Here is a 16,610-nt window from a genome sequence, read left to right on the forward strand (position 1 = left end):
TCAAAGGACTGCATGTAGCCAACGTATCAAAATGCATATAATCACTTTCCATGACTTACCACTCAACATAGTGGTAAGTCACGGAAAGTGATTGTATACATTTTGATACGTTGTATCTCCCTGTGTCCTAGTTTCAGCTCAGACGGTGTTAATAGCACACTGATGGTTTGGCTGTTGCTGAGTAATGGGTGTGTGCCTGGAACCAAGCCAGGCTGCTCGATGGGGAAGAATCTGCCTTTATAGCACAGAGCAAGGGGTGGCTGCATTGTGAGCTGCGCTGGGTCACTCTTGGTCCTAGTCTTGAATCAAACTAATTTCTAGGAAAGAGTAAGATTTTGTTCTTATACCTTTTAATCCCTGTAGCACATCTTGTCATCTCAGCCACTATGAATATGCAAAGATAAACTTAGGTCTGTAATTAGTATACTTTTAAAATTAGTATAGTTAAATTAGTATACTTTTAAACTTTCTCTAAAAGATGTAGGTGCTTATATCATAATAGTGACTACTTCAATGAACTAAGTAAGCATCCTAAGGATTATCCTAAGTAAAGTGTTCTTCAAGAAGTTGTTTACAAAATTCTATTGCTTATACTCTACAAAATTTACAGGCACAGAGGTACAATCTGCTTTATTACAACATATTTTAATTGACACTACTCATGGATTCTACTAGAGCTCTATGCAACGAGCACTACCCTGTTTCCTGCAAAAATTATCACATGTGAAGATGTTTAAACAGATCTCATTTGAAGCCAAGTGATTTATGGTACGATTACAATGGCAGCACTAACAGGTTATAGAAAATGCACAGGATTTGCTACCATATACATGGAAATAATCCACACAGGTATCTAGGTGAATTCAAACATCCAGGGGACAAAGACTCCAGATTAGAAACACACTACTGAAATCACAGATGTAGAAAAGCTGTAGGGTTTTTAACAAACCACCTACCAATGTGATGTCTCGGGAAGCAGCAGCCGCGCTCATGTGTAAACTAGGTTGCCTGACAGAACTACTGCAGTCCAATGCCCGAGCAAACGTGCCGACCGCACTGCAACAGAGAAAGAGCATAGACAGTAAACGCATAAAGATTTTAATGATCTATACCTTCTTTTTGAAAGACCAGACTATACAATACGCACAAAGGTGTAATATTAAAATAACAAGGCACATACCGTAACTCTAAGATTTCAGATCTTTGCTAATTTTGTAAAGGCAAACTACTGAATACTGCAGTAAAAATTCTGACCTTCTTCACCAAAAGTAACATCCCACATGTAAGAACAACTTGTTTGAAATCACCTACAAATGAAAAATACTCATTCTTGTGTAGCTTATTTCCTTAGAAGTCAAAGACTTTGTGTTTTGCAACTGTGACAACTTTTTCAAAATTAGAAAGCCAAACCATTGTATAATACAATTTTAAAATGTAGTTCACCAACATATTCCTGTGAGGAAATTAATAACATTTTATTCACTTCAGTAATGCATGTCGGCTATTTCTATTAGTAAACAAAACACAGTAGCACCTCCAAAGTCATACTTTTGTCACAGTTGTAAAGTAATAACGAACATGCAGATGCTTCACCCTAATTAATAAAAGCATAGCAGTATCACCAAAATGGGACGTGATTTTCTCCAAACTTCTACCGTTTTGTGGCACAGAGATGGAGACTCAGTGTGATAGCATATCTGAACTGTGAAATTTTTTTAAGAGCACATCCATCAGATATTATGCATGGTGATGGGAAAGATCTACAGAATAATTTGACTGGGCTCAGCCCATCAGATAAGAAGTGAGCAAAGATGTAATGATACATGAGAAAGATAATTAATAAAACAAATCACTCCAGTACCCTTAGAGTTGAAAAAACGTCCTTAAAGTGCATTGTGGCACTGTGATTTTTGAAAAAATTATTTGCTCCAAATATAACACAATGCAAATCTTTCTAAATTGATATATCTAATTACAGTATCAAACATTTTTAATATAGCGTAAACGTCTGGACTAAAGACTGGAACCTCTTACAGTAGTTATATCTCACACAAGTTACAAGAGTGGGATTATATCCATGAAGTAAGTCAACCTCCACAGACATCAACATACATCAACCATCAGACTACTGCATACTACAAACCTAATATTCAGTGACAAAATAGTAAGCATCAAGAATTTTACTCACTATGAATTATTACAGGTAGGGGAGAAATTGGTAACAACATCTGTTACTGAAATATTATCCTCAATCTCAAAACATTTAATATTGAACTCATTTCAGCACACCACCAAAAACATTTAAGACACGATTAAGATTAAACAGCAGTGATTCACATACTGCAGACATTAACTGCTTCAATTTCTAAAGGCTGTGGAGTAAATAAGCAATAACCAAACACTGTTCTGTAATCTTTGCTCCTTCTTTACAGTGATAGCAAATACATGACAAACATCTACACACTGTTTTCTTTTTCTTTTTTTTTTCTTTTAATACTTGGCTATATATAAATCAGTATCTGTCCACAGATCAGTCCCAACAATCTACTGGGAACATATATCCTGATAGTCAACCCCTTTAAACATGTTGGCCTTGATGAGGGTTGTAGCTAACAATTTTTGCTGTGATCCTTCTGTTGCTACTGCTCAAACCCGTAAGGCAGCATGCAGCATGACTGTATTTCCCTTCTGCTGCTACCTACTAGCTTATCTCTTTTCTTGCATAATTAACACTACTTTATTTGACCATAATTCTAAAATAAAATCAGAGCATATTAGGAAAATTACAAAATAGTTTCTATCACATTAAGCTGCTTACAAAATTTCCAGGCTAACTTCAGGGTAGAAGGGTACATGGATGACATTGCCCAGTACATAAAGTCAAAATTAAGAGACGTGATAGAACTAGGTTCATTTCAAGAAAGTCATAAAAGGATAAGAATTGAAATACTAGTTGATATCACTTCCAATGCTGTACTGCGTAGGACAAGATCATAATCATGGTGATTGCTATGCTGGACTGTGGGTTATGTGAGCGCAAAACATCCCAGAAATGCCACAAAGCACAGGCAGTGTGCTGTTTTAAGGAGAAAGGATGGGGCATCTGCAGCTGTATTTCAAAATCAACTTACAGGTCAACTTCCCTAAAAATTTCTGAAAGACTGAGTTTTTCAGACAATCCAAAAAAGTGTAGAAATTCTAGAACATTTGACTGTTAAATATTTACATAGTCTCAAAACTTAACACAGTAATACGCTGCCCTCCATATAAACCAGCCATGCAGTCAAAATGAAAACTTAAGTATTTACTTTAAAAATATTAAAAAACCCTGACTATGGTTTTTTGTTTGTTTGTTTTCCCACTGAAAACACACATGTAAGGCATATATTGATATAAAGTCCATACATTTCCTTTATGTTTTTTCCTTGAATGACTTTTTAATAATGCTACCATGACAGAGTAATTTATAATTGTTAAAAAGAAAAAAATCCTCATCAGTACTCATTTCCAAATAACACCCTATTGCCTATACCTACCTGCTAGCAAAAAAAAATTTCGTTCTTCAGCCAAAGTAGCCTAAACCACCACACTGTTCTTTTCTGCTTTTTTTTTTTTTTTTTTCTACATGTAAGTGTATTCTTTAATGTAAGATAACTAAAAATGTTCCTGCTATTGTCAAGCCTAGAGAGGAGAAGGCTCAGAGAGGATTTAACCTCAGTAGAGATGAAAAAGATGGAGCTAGATTTTTCTCAGCAGTACCCAATGAAAGAAGAAAATGCAATAAGCAGAAAATGAAACACCAAAAATTCCATTTAAACACACGGAATTTTTTATTTCCCTTTTTTCTTTGGTTAGATTAGTACCCACCAATATCCACCAGTATTACATACTAGTGGATGCTAAGTCTGCAGGATCAGAACCACCAAAATGGCCAATGGCATCCTGGTTTGTGTCAACAGTGCTGCCAGCAGAAGCAGGGAGGTGATTGTACCCCTGTAGTCAGTTCTGGTGAGGGCTGTACCTTGAGTACACTCAGTTTTGGGCCCCTCACTAGAAAGAAACTGAAGCCCTGGAGGTGTGTCCAGAGAAGGGTAACAAAGCTGGTAAGGGGTCTGTAGCACACATCCTATGAGAAGCAGCTGAGGGAAATGGGATTGTTTAGTCTGGAGAAGAGGGGACTCAGGAGTAACCTTATAGCTCTCTACAACTACCTGAAAAGAGGTTGTGGTGAGGTGGGGGTCAGCCTCTTCTCTCTTGTAACTAATGAAAGGACAAGAGTGGATAGCACCAGGGGAGATTCAGGTTGGATGTTAGGAAAAATTTCTTCTCTGAAGTAGTGGTCAGGCACTGGAATGGGCTGCCAGGGTGGTGAAGTCACTGTACCAGGAAGAGTTCAAGAAATGTTTAGATGTTGTATTGAGGGACATGTTTTAGTGGAGAAATATTGGTGGTAGGTGTACGATTGGACTGGCTGATTTTGGAGGTCTTTTTAAAACTTGGTGTTTCTATGGTTCTATGAAACATATCAATGTAGAAAAAGGCTTTTTGCTCTTAGGACACTAAACAAATCCCATCAGACTACATACATAAGGAAAAATATATACAATCTTGCAAATGGGCAACACAAATAGAAAGAGTATTTTATCACCTTCTAACAAATACAGTGTGCTTGAGTGACTGAAAAAGCTGTTGACTATAACATCTCCTCTTTCATCTAAAGCAGATGAAAAAAAAAAAAACACATGGGAATACATACTGCATCAGGGGCATCACCTTTAAAAAAGATCATACAAAAAGGTTTTTTAAATGCCCTCTTAAAAAAAATTACACATAAGAAACCACTCAGGAAAAAGTTCTTATTGACAGAATTTCAAATTTGCCAGAACAATTTCCAGTCAAAAGACAAATAACATCTCACTAGAAACGCAGCAGGCACAGCCAATGCCCAGATAACTACAATGAAGATATAGCAGATGGATCTTCCGAGTCTGTAGAAACAGATTAATCATACCACAATACCAATTGCATACTCAAGCAACTTTTACTGGTCCAGCATAATGATGAAAGCCTTTACCTGCAAGCACACAAAATGCTGAGTTTAAAGCTGCCCTAATTATCACAGGAGAATTTTTAAATCAGTAAGTCTGTTACAGAACCACACACAAAAAAAAAATTCTGATCCTGAAGCCTGTGAAAGCAAGCATATAGAGAAGCCTGGGAAGTGTTCCTGTCAGTTCAAAAGCAGCAAAGATGAGTGGAAGTTTGTGGAAGAACATCAATAAGGCAACTGTATCTAACAAGATGTTAGTCAGATGTCATTCACCTACCATAAGGTCTCTGATAGTTACAGTTACGCAGGTATAACCAAGACTCATTCTCTCTGTAAAAATATCCTGTGAAGTTTATCAATTTCTACATGAACGCAGACTTTGTCAGGTATACACAGCACTGCATATGATGTCATAGCTAAGGGGAAGAAGAGATTCTCTCTCAAAATTTCAGTCATTTGTTCTATTACTTCCCAGTAGATTGCCTACTGGCACAATTGCTTCCAGAGGAGAACATTTTCAACTTGACAGTATACTACTTCACTACTTCAGCTCCCTAGGGTGGCTGCAAAATGGAAAGTGGAGGGAAGCGAAGGCAACGAATAAACTCTGCAAAAACATTCAATCAGTTTTGTAAATCTTCATCTTAGGTCGTAAGACCTTCCACTGATCATGGGGAGTTAATGCAATCTTTCCAGATTTCAGCAAAGCTTTTGATATTCTTTCTTACAGTATCATTCTGGAAAAAAACGTCCACCAAACAGCTAGACAAGTACACAGTATCATGGGTGAATAGCTAGCTGACAAGTCAGGCTTAAAAGGCGAAAGTAAATGCAGTTACATCATGTTGGCAGCCAGTCACTAGTGGTCCCATTCTAGGGCCAGTTCTCTTCAATACTTTCATCAATGACAAGGATACAGAACTTGAAAGTACACTTAATAAATCCACAGGTAACGTTAAATTGGAGAGAGCTGTTGACACAGGAGAAGATAAGACTTGCAGAGAGATCTTGACAAATTAAAGGACTGAGCAATCACCAATCCGGCAAGTGTTGGTCCCTGCACCTGCAGTAAGGCAACAGAGGATATACAATACAGACAAGAGAATGACAGGCTGGAGTGCAGCCCTATGGAAAGAGATTTGAGTGTTCTGGTTTATGGCAAGTTTAATATGAGTTAGGCGTGTACCCTGGCAGCCAAAAAGGGCACTTTGGGGTGCCCCAGGCCTAGCAGTGCAAACTGGGTGAGAAGAAGGGTTATCTATACTCTGCTTTGCACAGCCTCACCTCCAGCATTTGGTGTAGGTATGGGCGCCACAATATAAAGACATAAGCTATTAGAAAGCATGCAACAGAGGGCTTCAAAGATGGTGAAGGATCCGAAGGACAAGGTGTGTGAAGAGCATTGAGGTCCCTGGGTTTGCTCAGCCCAGAGCAGAGGAGCTGAGGGGAGTCCTCATGGAGCTACAGCTCCACAGAGTGGAGGGGCAGTGCTGATCTCTGCCCTCTGTGCACAGCAACAGGGCCCAAGGGAATGGCATGGAGCTGTGCCTGAGAGGGGCAGCTGGGGGTTAAGAAAAGATTCTGCACCAGAGAATGGTAGGCATAGCACAGACTGCCCTGGGCAGTGGGCACTGCCCCGAGTTGCAGGAGTTGAAGGAACATCTGGACAGTGCTCTCATCAAGTTTGAATTTTGGGTGGTCCCATGCAGAGCCAGGAGTTCGGCTCCATGTTCTTTGTGCATCCCTTTCAACACATTTCATCCTATGATTTTGAGACTCCATTTAAGATGGAAGAGTAAAATAGTCAATCAGCAACTCAATTCACTGCGCATGTAAGCTGGGAAGTATAAAGCAATTTCTCCTTTTGTTTTTTTCCTCTTCTCCGGAACTGCTTTTTAAAAAGGAGAGAAAAGAAGAACAAAAATAGGAAACAGCATTAAAAGATTATTTGCCTAGCAAGATTAGAGAATATGCTCTGCAATCAGGTTAGAAGAAAGAACAGAGACAGAACAAACCAAGATAACATCTCTATGTCACCCACAATCAACAGTACTCTGTTAGCATTTTTCTAAACGAGAACAGAACTTTTGTAATCTATTCCTAACTGTGAATTGAAGGACAAGAGAAACATGCTGTAGAATCATCCTTCAGTAAAAACATTTTCTAAAATTTGTCAAAACTCTGTAAAGTGGAGAAATTACTTTAAAAGGTATTTGTGAATTCCAATGGCTTCGATGGTCCTTAAATTAGTTTGCATAATCATATGTTAATTTATAAAATTGAACTGATCGATTCTTTTCCACTAACAACAAGCATCACCTCACAACTGAAGTAATTCCACTGCATATTAGTCAACTTATATCTGTTAGCAAATCTGGCAAGTTTTGCATTCATTGCAATTGTTTACACCTTCTATATTTCTTCTTTATATTACACCATGAAATTCAAAACACTATAGTACAAGACAAATATTAGCACTGAAATCCTATTTCCAATTACTCTGATAGGAAAACAGAATGATGTCTACATTTAAATATCAAAATCTACTACAATCTTAAATACAGGCAGTCTAGCACAAGTCGCTCTCTTTTTCTCTCTCTTCTGTACTGGTAAACTCAATAAATATTAAGAAGTTTATGTTCTGATTTTCTCTTTTAGCTAACTGTGGAAAACAGAAGGGCTCACAATATGGTAAACAAGTTGAGTAACACGATAAAGGGGAATAAATAATCAGTAGAAAAAGGAAAAGGATTCTTTTTTTATTAGAGGATTGTAATCTTACCGTGCTACAACTAAAAACTGGTCAATCTGACGGTCTGTAAGGGGGCTATCTGGATCCCATATTTTTACTTCCAGCTTTGCCTGTTCTCTGTCATCTAATTCTCCTGTCAAAAGGTAGATGGGACAAAACACTTATTACTCACAATGTTTTTCTCTACGTACTTCTTGAACTACTTTTAAAAGAGACTTTGTACATTTTAATATAAACATATTGAGTACTTAATAATCAGCAGTTATTCATCTGAATTCCATACTGAAACATTTATAAAATAAATATCTTCCCTTAACATCAGTATTTTAATTTGTTTTAAGGAGGCATTCTTAAAAGGTGCAGTATCAAAGAACTTTAATAAAATGTTATCATGAGCTTGAAACCAAAACGTAAATAACCAGTGGGGATTTTAAATTGCTTCTCAACTATATTAAAGTTGCACTTCAGTCACATTAAAATTAATTTTACACTTAACCAGATAGAGCAATTAAAAATCCAATTTGTAATCTGGATACAACTCCAAAACAGAAATTCTGGAGCAATGCTACCTACTACATTTAATTATTTTTTTCACCTCTTACTCTCATTCTTTACATTATCTGCATTATTAACATTAATCATATTATTACAATTGCATTATATACTGGCTACTTAAACCCACTTACAAAATAATAAGGCTACAGCACAATAAAGTTACCATACAGTACATAATCATTTTCTAAGCCCAATTGTATACAGAGAGCAGTCTGTGTACACACACATGGCTGAAACAACAATGGAGTTTTCAGAGATTTAATTTGCACTGTGTTCATTATTAAAAAGCATTATTTTTCCAAGCAATACACAAAGTATAAAAACACTAAAATGATTCACATTCATATTGAAGCTTAAATCTTTTCTTCACTACTATATCAATAACTACTACAGTGAAATGAGAAACACAACAGGCTGATTAAATAATCACACTCCATCTACTTAGCATAAGAATATCTACCCATGCAACACGGCCAACACAGTTGGAACCACAACAAATGAAGAGCAAATCACCATTCACCTTTGGTATTTTAGAACATAAGCATATTCTTCCTTCAGTGAAGATGTGATGAACTCAAGTGTTCAGTTAATTTCTAATGCTTCTCTCTGGCTTTTGTGAGATACTGCAAGAATAAAAACCTGCCTTTTCCCTCAAACAGTTTACTTGTGTAGGTATTTCTCACTGAGCACAGAGAAAATAACTATAGTCTCTGTTATTTCTCATGAGTTAATGGGAATGGATAGTCTATATATGCATAACATCACTAAGACATGAAAAACACTGTACTCATAAGACTCTGGAAGCAGACTGCAAACAAAGCACCAGATCTTCTGAAATTCTATCAGGTATGGCATGTTTGTTTATTGCATCAAGTCTGCAAGGAAAACATGGTATATATTCATCCCTGCCATAAGCACAAGTTAGAATTGCATCATGATATTTAGCTAATGTGTCAGGAACACTCTTATAAAAACTAATCAAAATAACTTTTTTTGATGCACAAGCAATAAAACCTTGTTGGTCTAATAGGACTTATGCTTCTGTTTAAGCTAATTCACATTCAGAACTAGAGACAAGATTTCTAACACTCTCAAGTATGATTTTTTTGTCTATAAACTTATTCAATGGACTACACACTTGTCAATACAATCATTTATTCCATCTGTGGCAGACACATTGTGGGTGATGTTCTTTATTTTATAAATAACCTCAGAGCACTTCATTTCAATCTGTTAATATAGTTTTAAAGTACTTTTCATGTTACTTAACTGTTTCAGGACATTAAATCCTGGAGATCTTAAATGTAGAAGTACGACAATACCCAATACTTGGATAGGCCATGGTTCACAAAAAGAAAAACTTCATACAAACAAAATACAGATATTCAACCAAAAGATGTCATTCTCCTGAATCAAGTTTGTAAAAGGATCTTTAAAATTGACTAACAGATGTCCTACTTCAACTAGAGGTAATCAATTTTCTTTTACTACAAAATCTTATTTGAACTGCTGATAAAAGTAACTCTGAAATAGTACTGAACTATAGTTTGCATACATAGATAAGATAAAAGCAACAGAATCTATACCAAAAGAATCCATATGACTTACAAGATAATTGTTGCAGTGACATTTAATATTTCAAATATGGTAGATAGGGAGGTATCCAATACATACGTAGTCTCTGACTAAAAGCAGTTACAAGATATGCTTTCTTTCTGATTATTATTGTTATTTGCCAAAATGGCAGGAATTGTCAGTTCAGTAGGAAGAAAATGAACTTAAATAGTTTAAATTGCAGACAAGCAGAGCAGCTGAAATCTTTTCTTCAGAAACAAAAATTGCACACATATCCTGAAGAAATCAGTTTAAAAAGATCCCATAAAATAAACAACTAAGCCTTCTTTTCAGAGGCATTCACTCAACATCACAGAATGCCAGAGTTTGAAGGGACCTCTGAAAATAATCTGGTCCAACTCCCCTGCTAAAGCAGGTTCCCTACAGTAGGTTACATAGAAATGCATACAGATATCTCGAATATCTCCAGAGAAGGAGAATCCACAACCCCCATTAGCAGCCTGTTTCAGTCTTCTGTAACCCTCAAATAAATTTTTCCTCATGTTCGTATGGAACTTCCTGTGTTCCAGTTTCTGGCAGCTGCCCCTCGTTCTGCTGCTGCTCACCACTGAAAAGAGTCCCCATCAATTCAATACCCACACTTTACATATTTATAAACAGTGATGAGATCCCCCCTCAGCCTTCTCTTCTCCAGGCTGAACAGACCCAAGTTACTCAGCTCTTTCTTGTAAGGGAGATGCTCCAGACCCTTAATCATCTTTGTGGCCCTCACTAGCTCTATCTAGAAGATTCTCGTCTTTCTTGAACTGAGGAGCCCAGAACTGGACACAGTACTTCAGATGTGGTCTCACCTCCTTCAACCCGCTAACCATGCTCTTTGTAATGCATTTCAGAAAAGATCTGATCTCAGTGAACTCCTACCCTTTATTCTTCAGCTTTACATCTGTGAAATGGGTACAGTATTTCTTAGCTATACTTCAAGGATATGGAAGATAGTTACTTAACATTTCTTACCCTCCCTTAGACCAGCACAGTGTGCAACACAATGAAATTTTCATTACTGAAATACAGAACCAGAGTTAGGAGACACAGCTTTTAGCTGATTATTATCTGAACTGTTGGGAAGTATATTAACAGCAGTTAATCCTACATCTTTTAGAACACCGCTTCACATGCTATGTAACACTTCAAAAACAGAAAACTAATAACTGAAAATGAAATTTCAATTCAGGAACTACCTTCTTAATCTGACATTTAAGACTGCTGGAAAACACTTTCTTTAACTTACAGAAGAAAAACAGCATCACACTTGTTTGTTTTTCTTGCAGTGTTTAGCAATGAACAAAGTTCCAGATATCAAACTTGCTTGTCTAAAGTAAAATCTAAACTTTCTCCTCCAATATCACTTCCTTAGTTCCACTCTTAAGCACTCAGCATATTTCTCATGTCTATAATGAATATACAGAGGTTAATTATCACAAAACATCACACAGCTTTTCACGAACAACTAACAGCAGGATGGAGGGGTGAGAAAACAAGCTATAAAATTTTCCCTGCCACTGGGAAAAGTAGTTTTACATTAAGGTTAGGATGAAAACATCTTTCAGACTGTTATACAAACTATTTACTGACACTTCATGAGTTCAACTTTACCTATATTGAATTCATTGTAAATAGCTGGAACACTTGATCTTAACCAATGGAAATTACAATATTCCTCATTAAAGCTCTGCAGACAATTCTTATTACTTGTTTTTTACTTTTTAAATGACTTCCAATTGTTGCTAGTACTGGCAATAAAAAAGTAGTATTCTAAAACTTAATACATTAACATAACACACATAAAAACAGTAGTAGTGAAAAACAGTCTACATTAAGATTACATGTATAGAGACCTCGAAGCAAAGTTATCAGGAGATAGAAACACATTCTTGGTCTCCAGCAGGCAATTTAAAACAGCTGCTGACCATTTTTTAAGCCAGTAAACCACATATACTTCAATTGCCTCCTACCCTCTGGAGCTCTACTCTACAAATATTTTCAGTAATTCTTCACTTGGCTTCCAAATTAAACTTCCAACTCTATAGACTTCAGTGCTCTCCCAGTGCTTGGTCTTGCAGTGCTGACAGATTCGATGTTGGTGAACAAAAGGCAAGACCTCACAAAGCACTCAAAAGTAGTTCATTTCTAGAAATCTAGAACTTGATAAATTAAACAGAATTACTATTAGACTCAATACAAATTCAGCTGTTCCCAGGCAAGAATGACCAACTGCTCCATAATGCTGCCTCAAAAATGGCAGGAACATCTGTTCAGGACTGGAAGAAAGAAACTAATAATGTTGTCACTTTCACAAAACCCTGCAGATCAGTACTCAAAAAGAAACTTCCACAGACATGATAAAACAGACAATAACATCCTCAAAATAGACTACTCCTCACTTTATTGTCCATAAGCTGAAGCCACATTTAAAAAATAGTCCTTTCATTTTAACTTTTAATGGCAGATCTAAAGGTAATGATATATTCACGTACTGCATAAAATCAGAAGGCCACCTGAAATTCACCTTTATTTTGAAACTGTCATCTTGAACTCCTTTGATATCTATGAATAAACCTCAACAGCATGACCTGCAGCAAGATTCCTGCTCTCTTGACCCCATTTCAGCAGATGTTTAGGTCAACTTAGCATTGTGTTGTGGTCTAACACTAGTAACTACAATAATTTTTGTAGTAAAGAAAGAGCAATCCATGAGGTCATGCAGTTTTCAGGAAAACATGGTGAAAAATAATTCTATTTTTAAGTGGAAACATTACCATATATAGGCATTAACTATATTTTAAATAATTGTTCTGGGAAGAGGGATACCATAGCACATGGGCACCATGTTCTTCCAAGAGAAACAAAGAAAATCCCACACCATTAAATTATAATAAAACGTCTAGTCCTGCAATTTATTTCTTTTTACATAAGCAATGTTATGAATATGTGCAATATCTGGCCACAGTACACTAAGGATAAAATAGGACTATTTGTTTGCATAAATTTAAACCAAATATTTAATTCAGATAAGAACTTCTACTTTTTCTTTAGGAGGAAATATATTTTGAATTATTCAAGTGTAAAATGCATTTCATCCGCATCTGACATTTGTTTTTCATCTCCTACAAAATAAACTTGAAAAAAAATCATACTTTTAAAAATGGTTACAATAAAATGGCAAAAGACACACAAACTGAACATGCAATAAGCCCGTTTCGTCAAAGTTACTGAGGTGGAAAAATACAGCAAAGTCAATTAAACCCTAAGATGTTGTGACTTGAAAGGCAATTTGTGAGCTCACTGCATGGCATTACTTTGGATAATAAGCACATACACAGCATACAATACATAAGTGTATCTTTGTAAGGCCAACTACCGCACAGAACTCATTTGATATTTGAACAGCCTCAGAGAAGTCTCCACAGTGATAATAAAGACATCTTTCCAACAACAATCACCTACAATCTTCCATATCAATAACACAGCACAGATCATTCATCATGGGCTAAAACCAGTATGCCAAGAGAAAATAGCAGTTTGACCACCTCCTTCAAGCTGTTAAAAAACAAGATGCTCATAAAAAACATATGAAAAGAACGGCAACAGATGTGCACCTCCTTGAGACGGAAATCATAGCTCTCTTGTTATGAATGCTAAAACTCTGACTTCTCCAAGTCTTAAACAAACTGAAGAACTATAGTCTTGCTTTTACAGAAGGGTAAAAAAAAAAAAAGACAGACCACTCCAACAAGCAGAAACACCTGAATAACTGCCTTCAAACTGTTGAATGGTTTTTATAAGATGCAATTTCCAACTCTTCTAATTTATCATTTGACTGATAACACAGAAGTTGTGAATTGTCTGAAAATCAAAGTTTAAAAATGTCCAAGTACCACATCATATAACATAAAAATACTAAAAGAAGCATGCAGTTAATAAACCACAGAATTATAGCTAAATGCAACAGATATTTTAAAATTAAGTGACCTAAAAGATAGGTGCACATTTCATTTCAAATCTATTTTTACATTTGTTACAAGACTCCATAGAACACCACGTTTCATAAACCAAATTCACCAGTACCTAATTGGGTGTCTGTACTATACATGGCTGCAGTGCTGAAGTACAGATTTCCCTTGTAGGTAAGCACAAGTAAATGAAGTCTTTACCTAAAACAGGCAAAAAGAGGTCATTTACATGTGTTTTGTTTGTTTGTTCAAGTTATAGTAGAACTGATGAAGAACCCATAAACATTCATTTATTTGTTCAGCACAGAAATCACACAGCTGTCAAGAAAGTGACCAGTAAGAAAGATGTAAGTGGTATCATAACCCTTTAAGAGTTTGACACAATCAATATTGTAAAGAGTATTTTACTACTTTAGATAATCACAGATCTGACAGTTACAAAAAAATTACTTTGCTGAGTTTAATAACAAGAGAAAAAAAATCTACAAATCACACAAGAGATTACCATATTTAAACTTGCTAATGATCAAGAAACAGCTCCTTCTGAAGAAGATAACAGAAAAGCTTTTGATGTTAAGTCAAAAGTGCAACCAAGCGAAACTTCATTTGAGAAAATACAATTGAGAACACCCAAGAAAAAACTTCATTTTAGTGTATTTATTGCCTTTGTCAATGTTCATCACATCTACTCTTAAACACCCTCTAATCTATTCAGGTAACCATTTTCACGTGAGATGAATCAATCTCAGCATTATTTCTCTGCTTTGATCTTAAAAGAAATCCTACTTAGTTAGAAGAACTGTACCTTTTATATTTGGCATTCTATTGCAAGTCCCACAAGCAGGAACTCCTGAATCTGGTTGTGGTATTCTTTATTTCATATATCTTCTGACAAAATGCTTGCTTCAATGAAATAGGAAATTGTCATCATCTATTTGAACTAATGACCCCCAGAGATCTCCCTCACCTTCTGGCCTACTCTAAGACAAGCAGAGAAAATTCAGAGGCTACTTCCCTCTGCAATCTACTTTCTGGCTAATGATTTTGTGTTAAATCTCAGGAAACAGCTCATGTTTTTACAAGAGAAAAAACAAAATTTTAAAGGTCATTGCTTGCTCTGTTTCCTGAATCACAGACTAGGCACATGCAAAGCTTTTCAGTGTATTACCATTTGCATAATCAAAGTGTACAGATGATTTCTGGTTAAGTATTAATGCTGTTATGACATTAGCGTTTGAACTTGCTGATCTCCGAGTTCCTTGTTTCCAGGCTAAGATTTGCTAAATGCTCAAAGTCTGTCTCAACACATAACAGAAAAGTCAGGTGATATTAAGCATGCTAAAAGCAGCAGTGACTGAGTACGTACTAAGAATTTATTCGCTACTCATCATCATAACAGGAGGAAAGAGAGGTTCCTCTTGAAAAAACAAAACGAATTCAAACATATCACAAAAGAGAGCAATACAGATCTTGTTATATAAAACAGAGCTAAAAAAAAGAAATCTGTCAAAGTTTATAGAAATTTGAATATACTCAGAACAATTTATGACAGCATGCTTTTTAACCAAACAATAGTAATAATTATGAACACAAAGCTAACAGTTAATTGTTTTGGTTTTGTGTGTGTGTGTGTATGCGTGTGTGTGTTTGTTTCTTTGTTTTTCCTTCAGGCAATAGTGAATGTTTTGGTTATTCACTTATCTTAGAAGTTACTGATCAGAGACAATTGGTAGCTGCACCAAAAACCATCTACAGCAGAGGACTAGGCACCTCGCTCCTAGACTATACAGAAGAGATGCTTGATATAAGGAGCTCTTTACTCAAAGAAGTGTTTCAGCTCTCTGAGATGAGCACTCAGATGAAAACAGAACGTTATCCCACAACAGAAACAGTTTTGAAAATAAACAAATAATATATTGACAGAAAAAGCACTTAAACATGTGGTTAAAAGAGAAAGGACCTTATTTAGTATCACTCTCATAAGAAATTAAATCAGTAGCATATAATCTCCTGTTCTTCAATACAATAAGAGCAACTAAAAAGACTCACAATCTTCAAACTGGAGCACATGACATATTGGGAGAGGGAAGGATTTCATTCAACCATCGTGTTGTGGTCTAGTCTTTATACAAAACTATTGTCTTTACTAAGTATAACTCATTACTACAAATAAAAACAGCACAGATACAAAGTTGAGATATTTTTGATGAAATTTGTTTATTATAAGGACTGCAGGAATGTAGAGGATTGTCATTCTACAAATAAATTATGTTCTTCATATTCTTCTTAAGCACTTACATTTCTAAAGGATTTCAGAAGGTAGGTTATCTTCTAAGTCTACCTAATACTGCCTTCTTGTGCACTATCAATTCTCAGTGACATCTTCACCCATCATCTGATTCACAGCAGACAGAATTCTGCACACTAGCTCATTGAGCAACCATTTGTACTCTTCCTCCGTTTGTGTCCCTGTATTACATTTCCAAAACATTATTTAAAACACCCTCAAAATAAAAGGATTTCTCTCTTGATATGACCTTCTTTGGTACTCATACCTAAGAAATCCACGTTTCATAAATGCGTTTTAAACACTCCCTCTACTTATTTTTCCTCTTTCACGCCTAAGCCCCTCAGTCTTTGTGACTTCCAGACATCCAATTGGAGATAT

The 16,610-nt window shown here is 36.0% G+C and overlaps 1 protein-coding gene across 5 annotated transcripts in view; it reads right to left on the reverse strand.

The window, feature by feature from the left end:
- The window catches only part of MTA3 (metastasis associated 1 family member 3), a 132,788-nt gene that overhangs the window by 77,619 nt on the left and 38,559 nt on the right, over window positions 1-16,610 (reverse strand). For all 5 annotated transcript variants that reach the window (XM_048934808.1, XM_048934806.1, XM_048934804.1 and 2 more), the window contains 2 exons: window positions 7,833-7,935; window positions 957-1,056 (listed from right to left, as the gene is read on the reverse strand). In XM_048934808.1, the coding sequence (XP_048790765.1) occupies window positions 957-1,056; window positions 7,833-7,935 (203 nt within the window). The remainder of the gene's footprint in view (window positions 1-956; window positions 1,057-7,832; window positions 7,936-16,610) is intronic.

Source organism: Lagopus muta, chromosome 2 (genome assembly GCF_023343835.1).
Source record: "Lagopus muta isolate bLagMut1 chromosome 2, bLagMut1 primary, whole genome shotgun sequence".
NCBI classification, from domain to species: Eukaryota; Metazoa; Chordata; class Aves; order Galliformes; family Phasianidae; genus Lagopus; species Lagopus muta.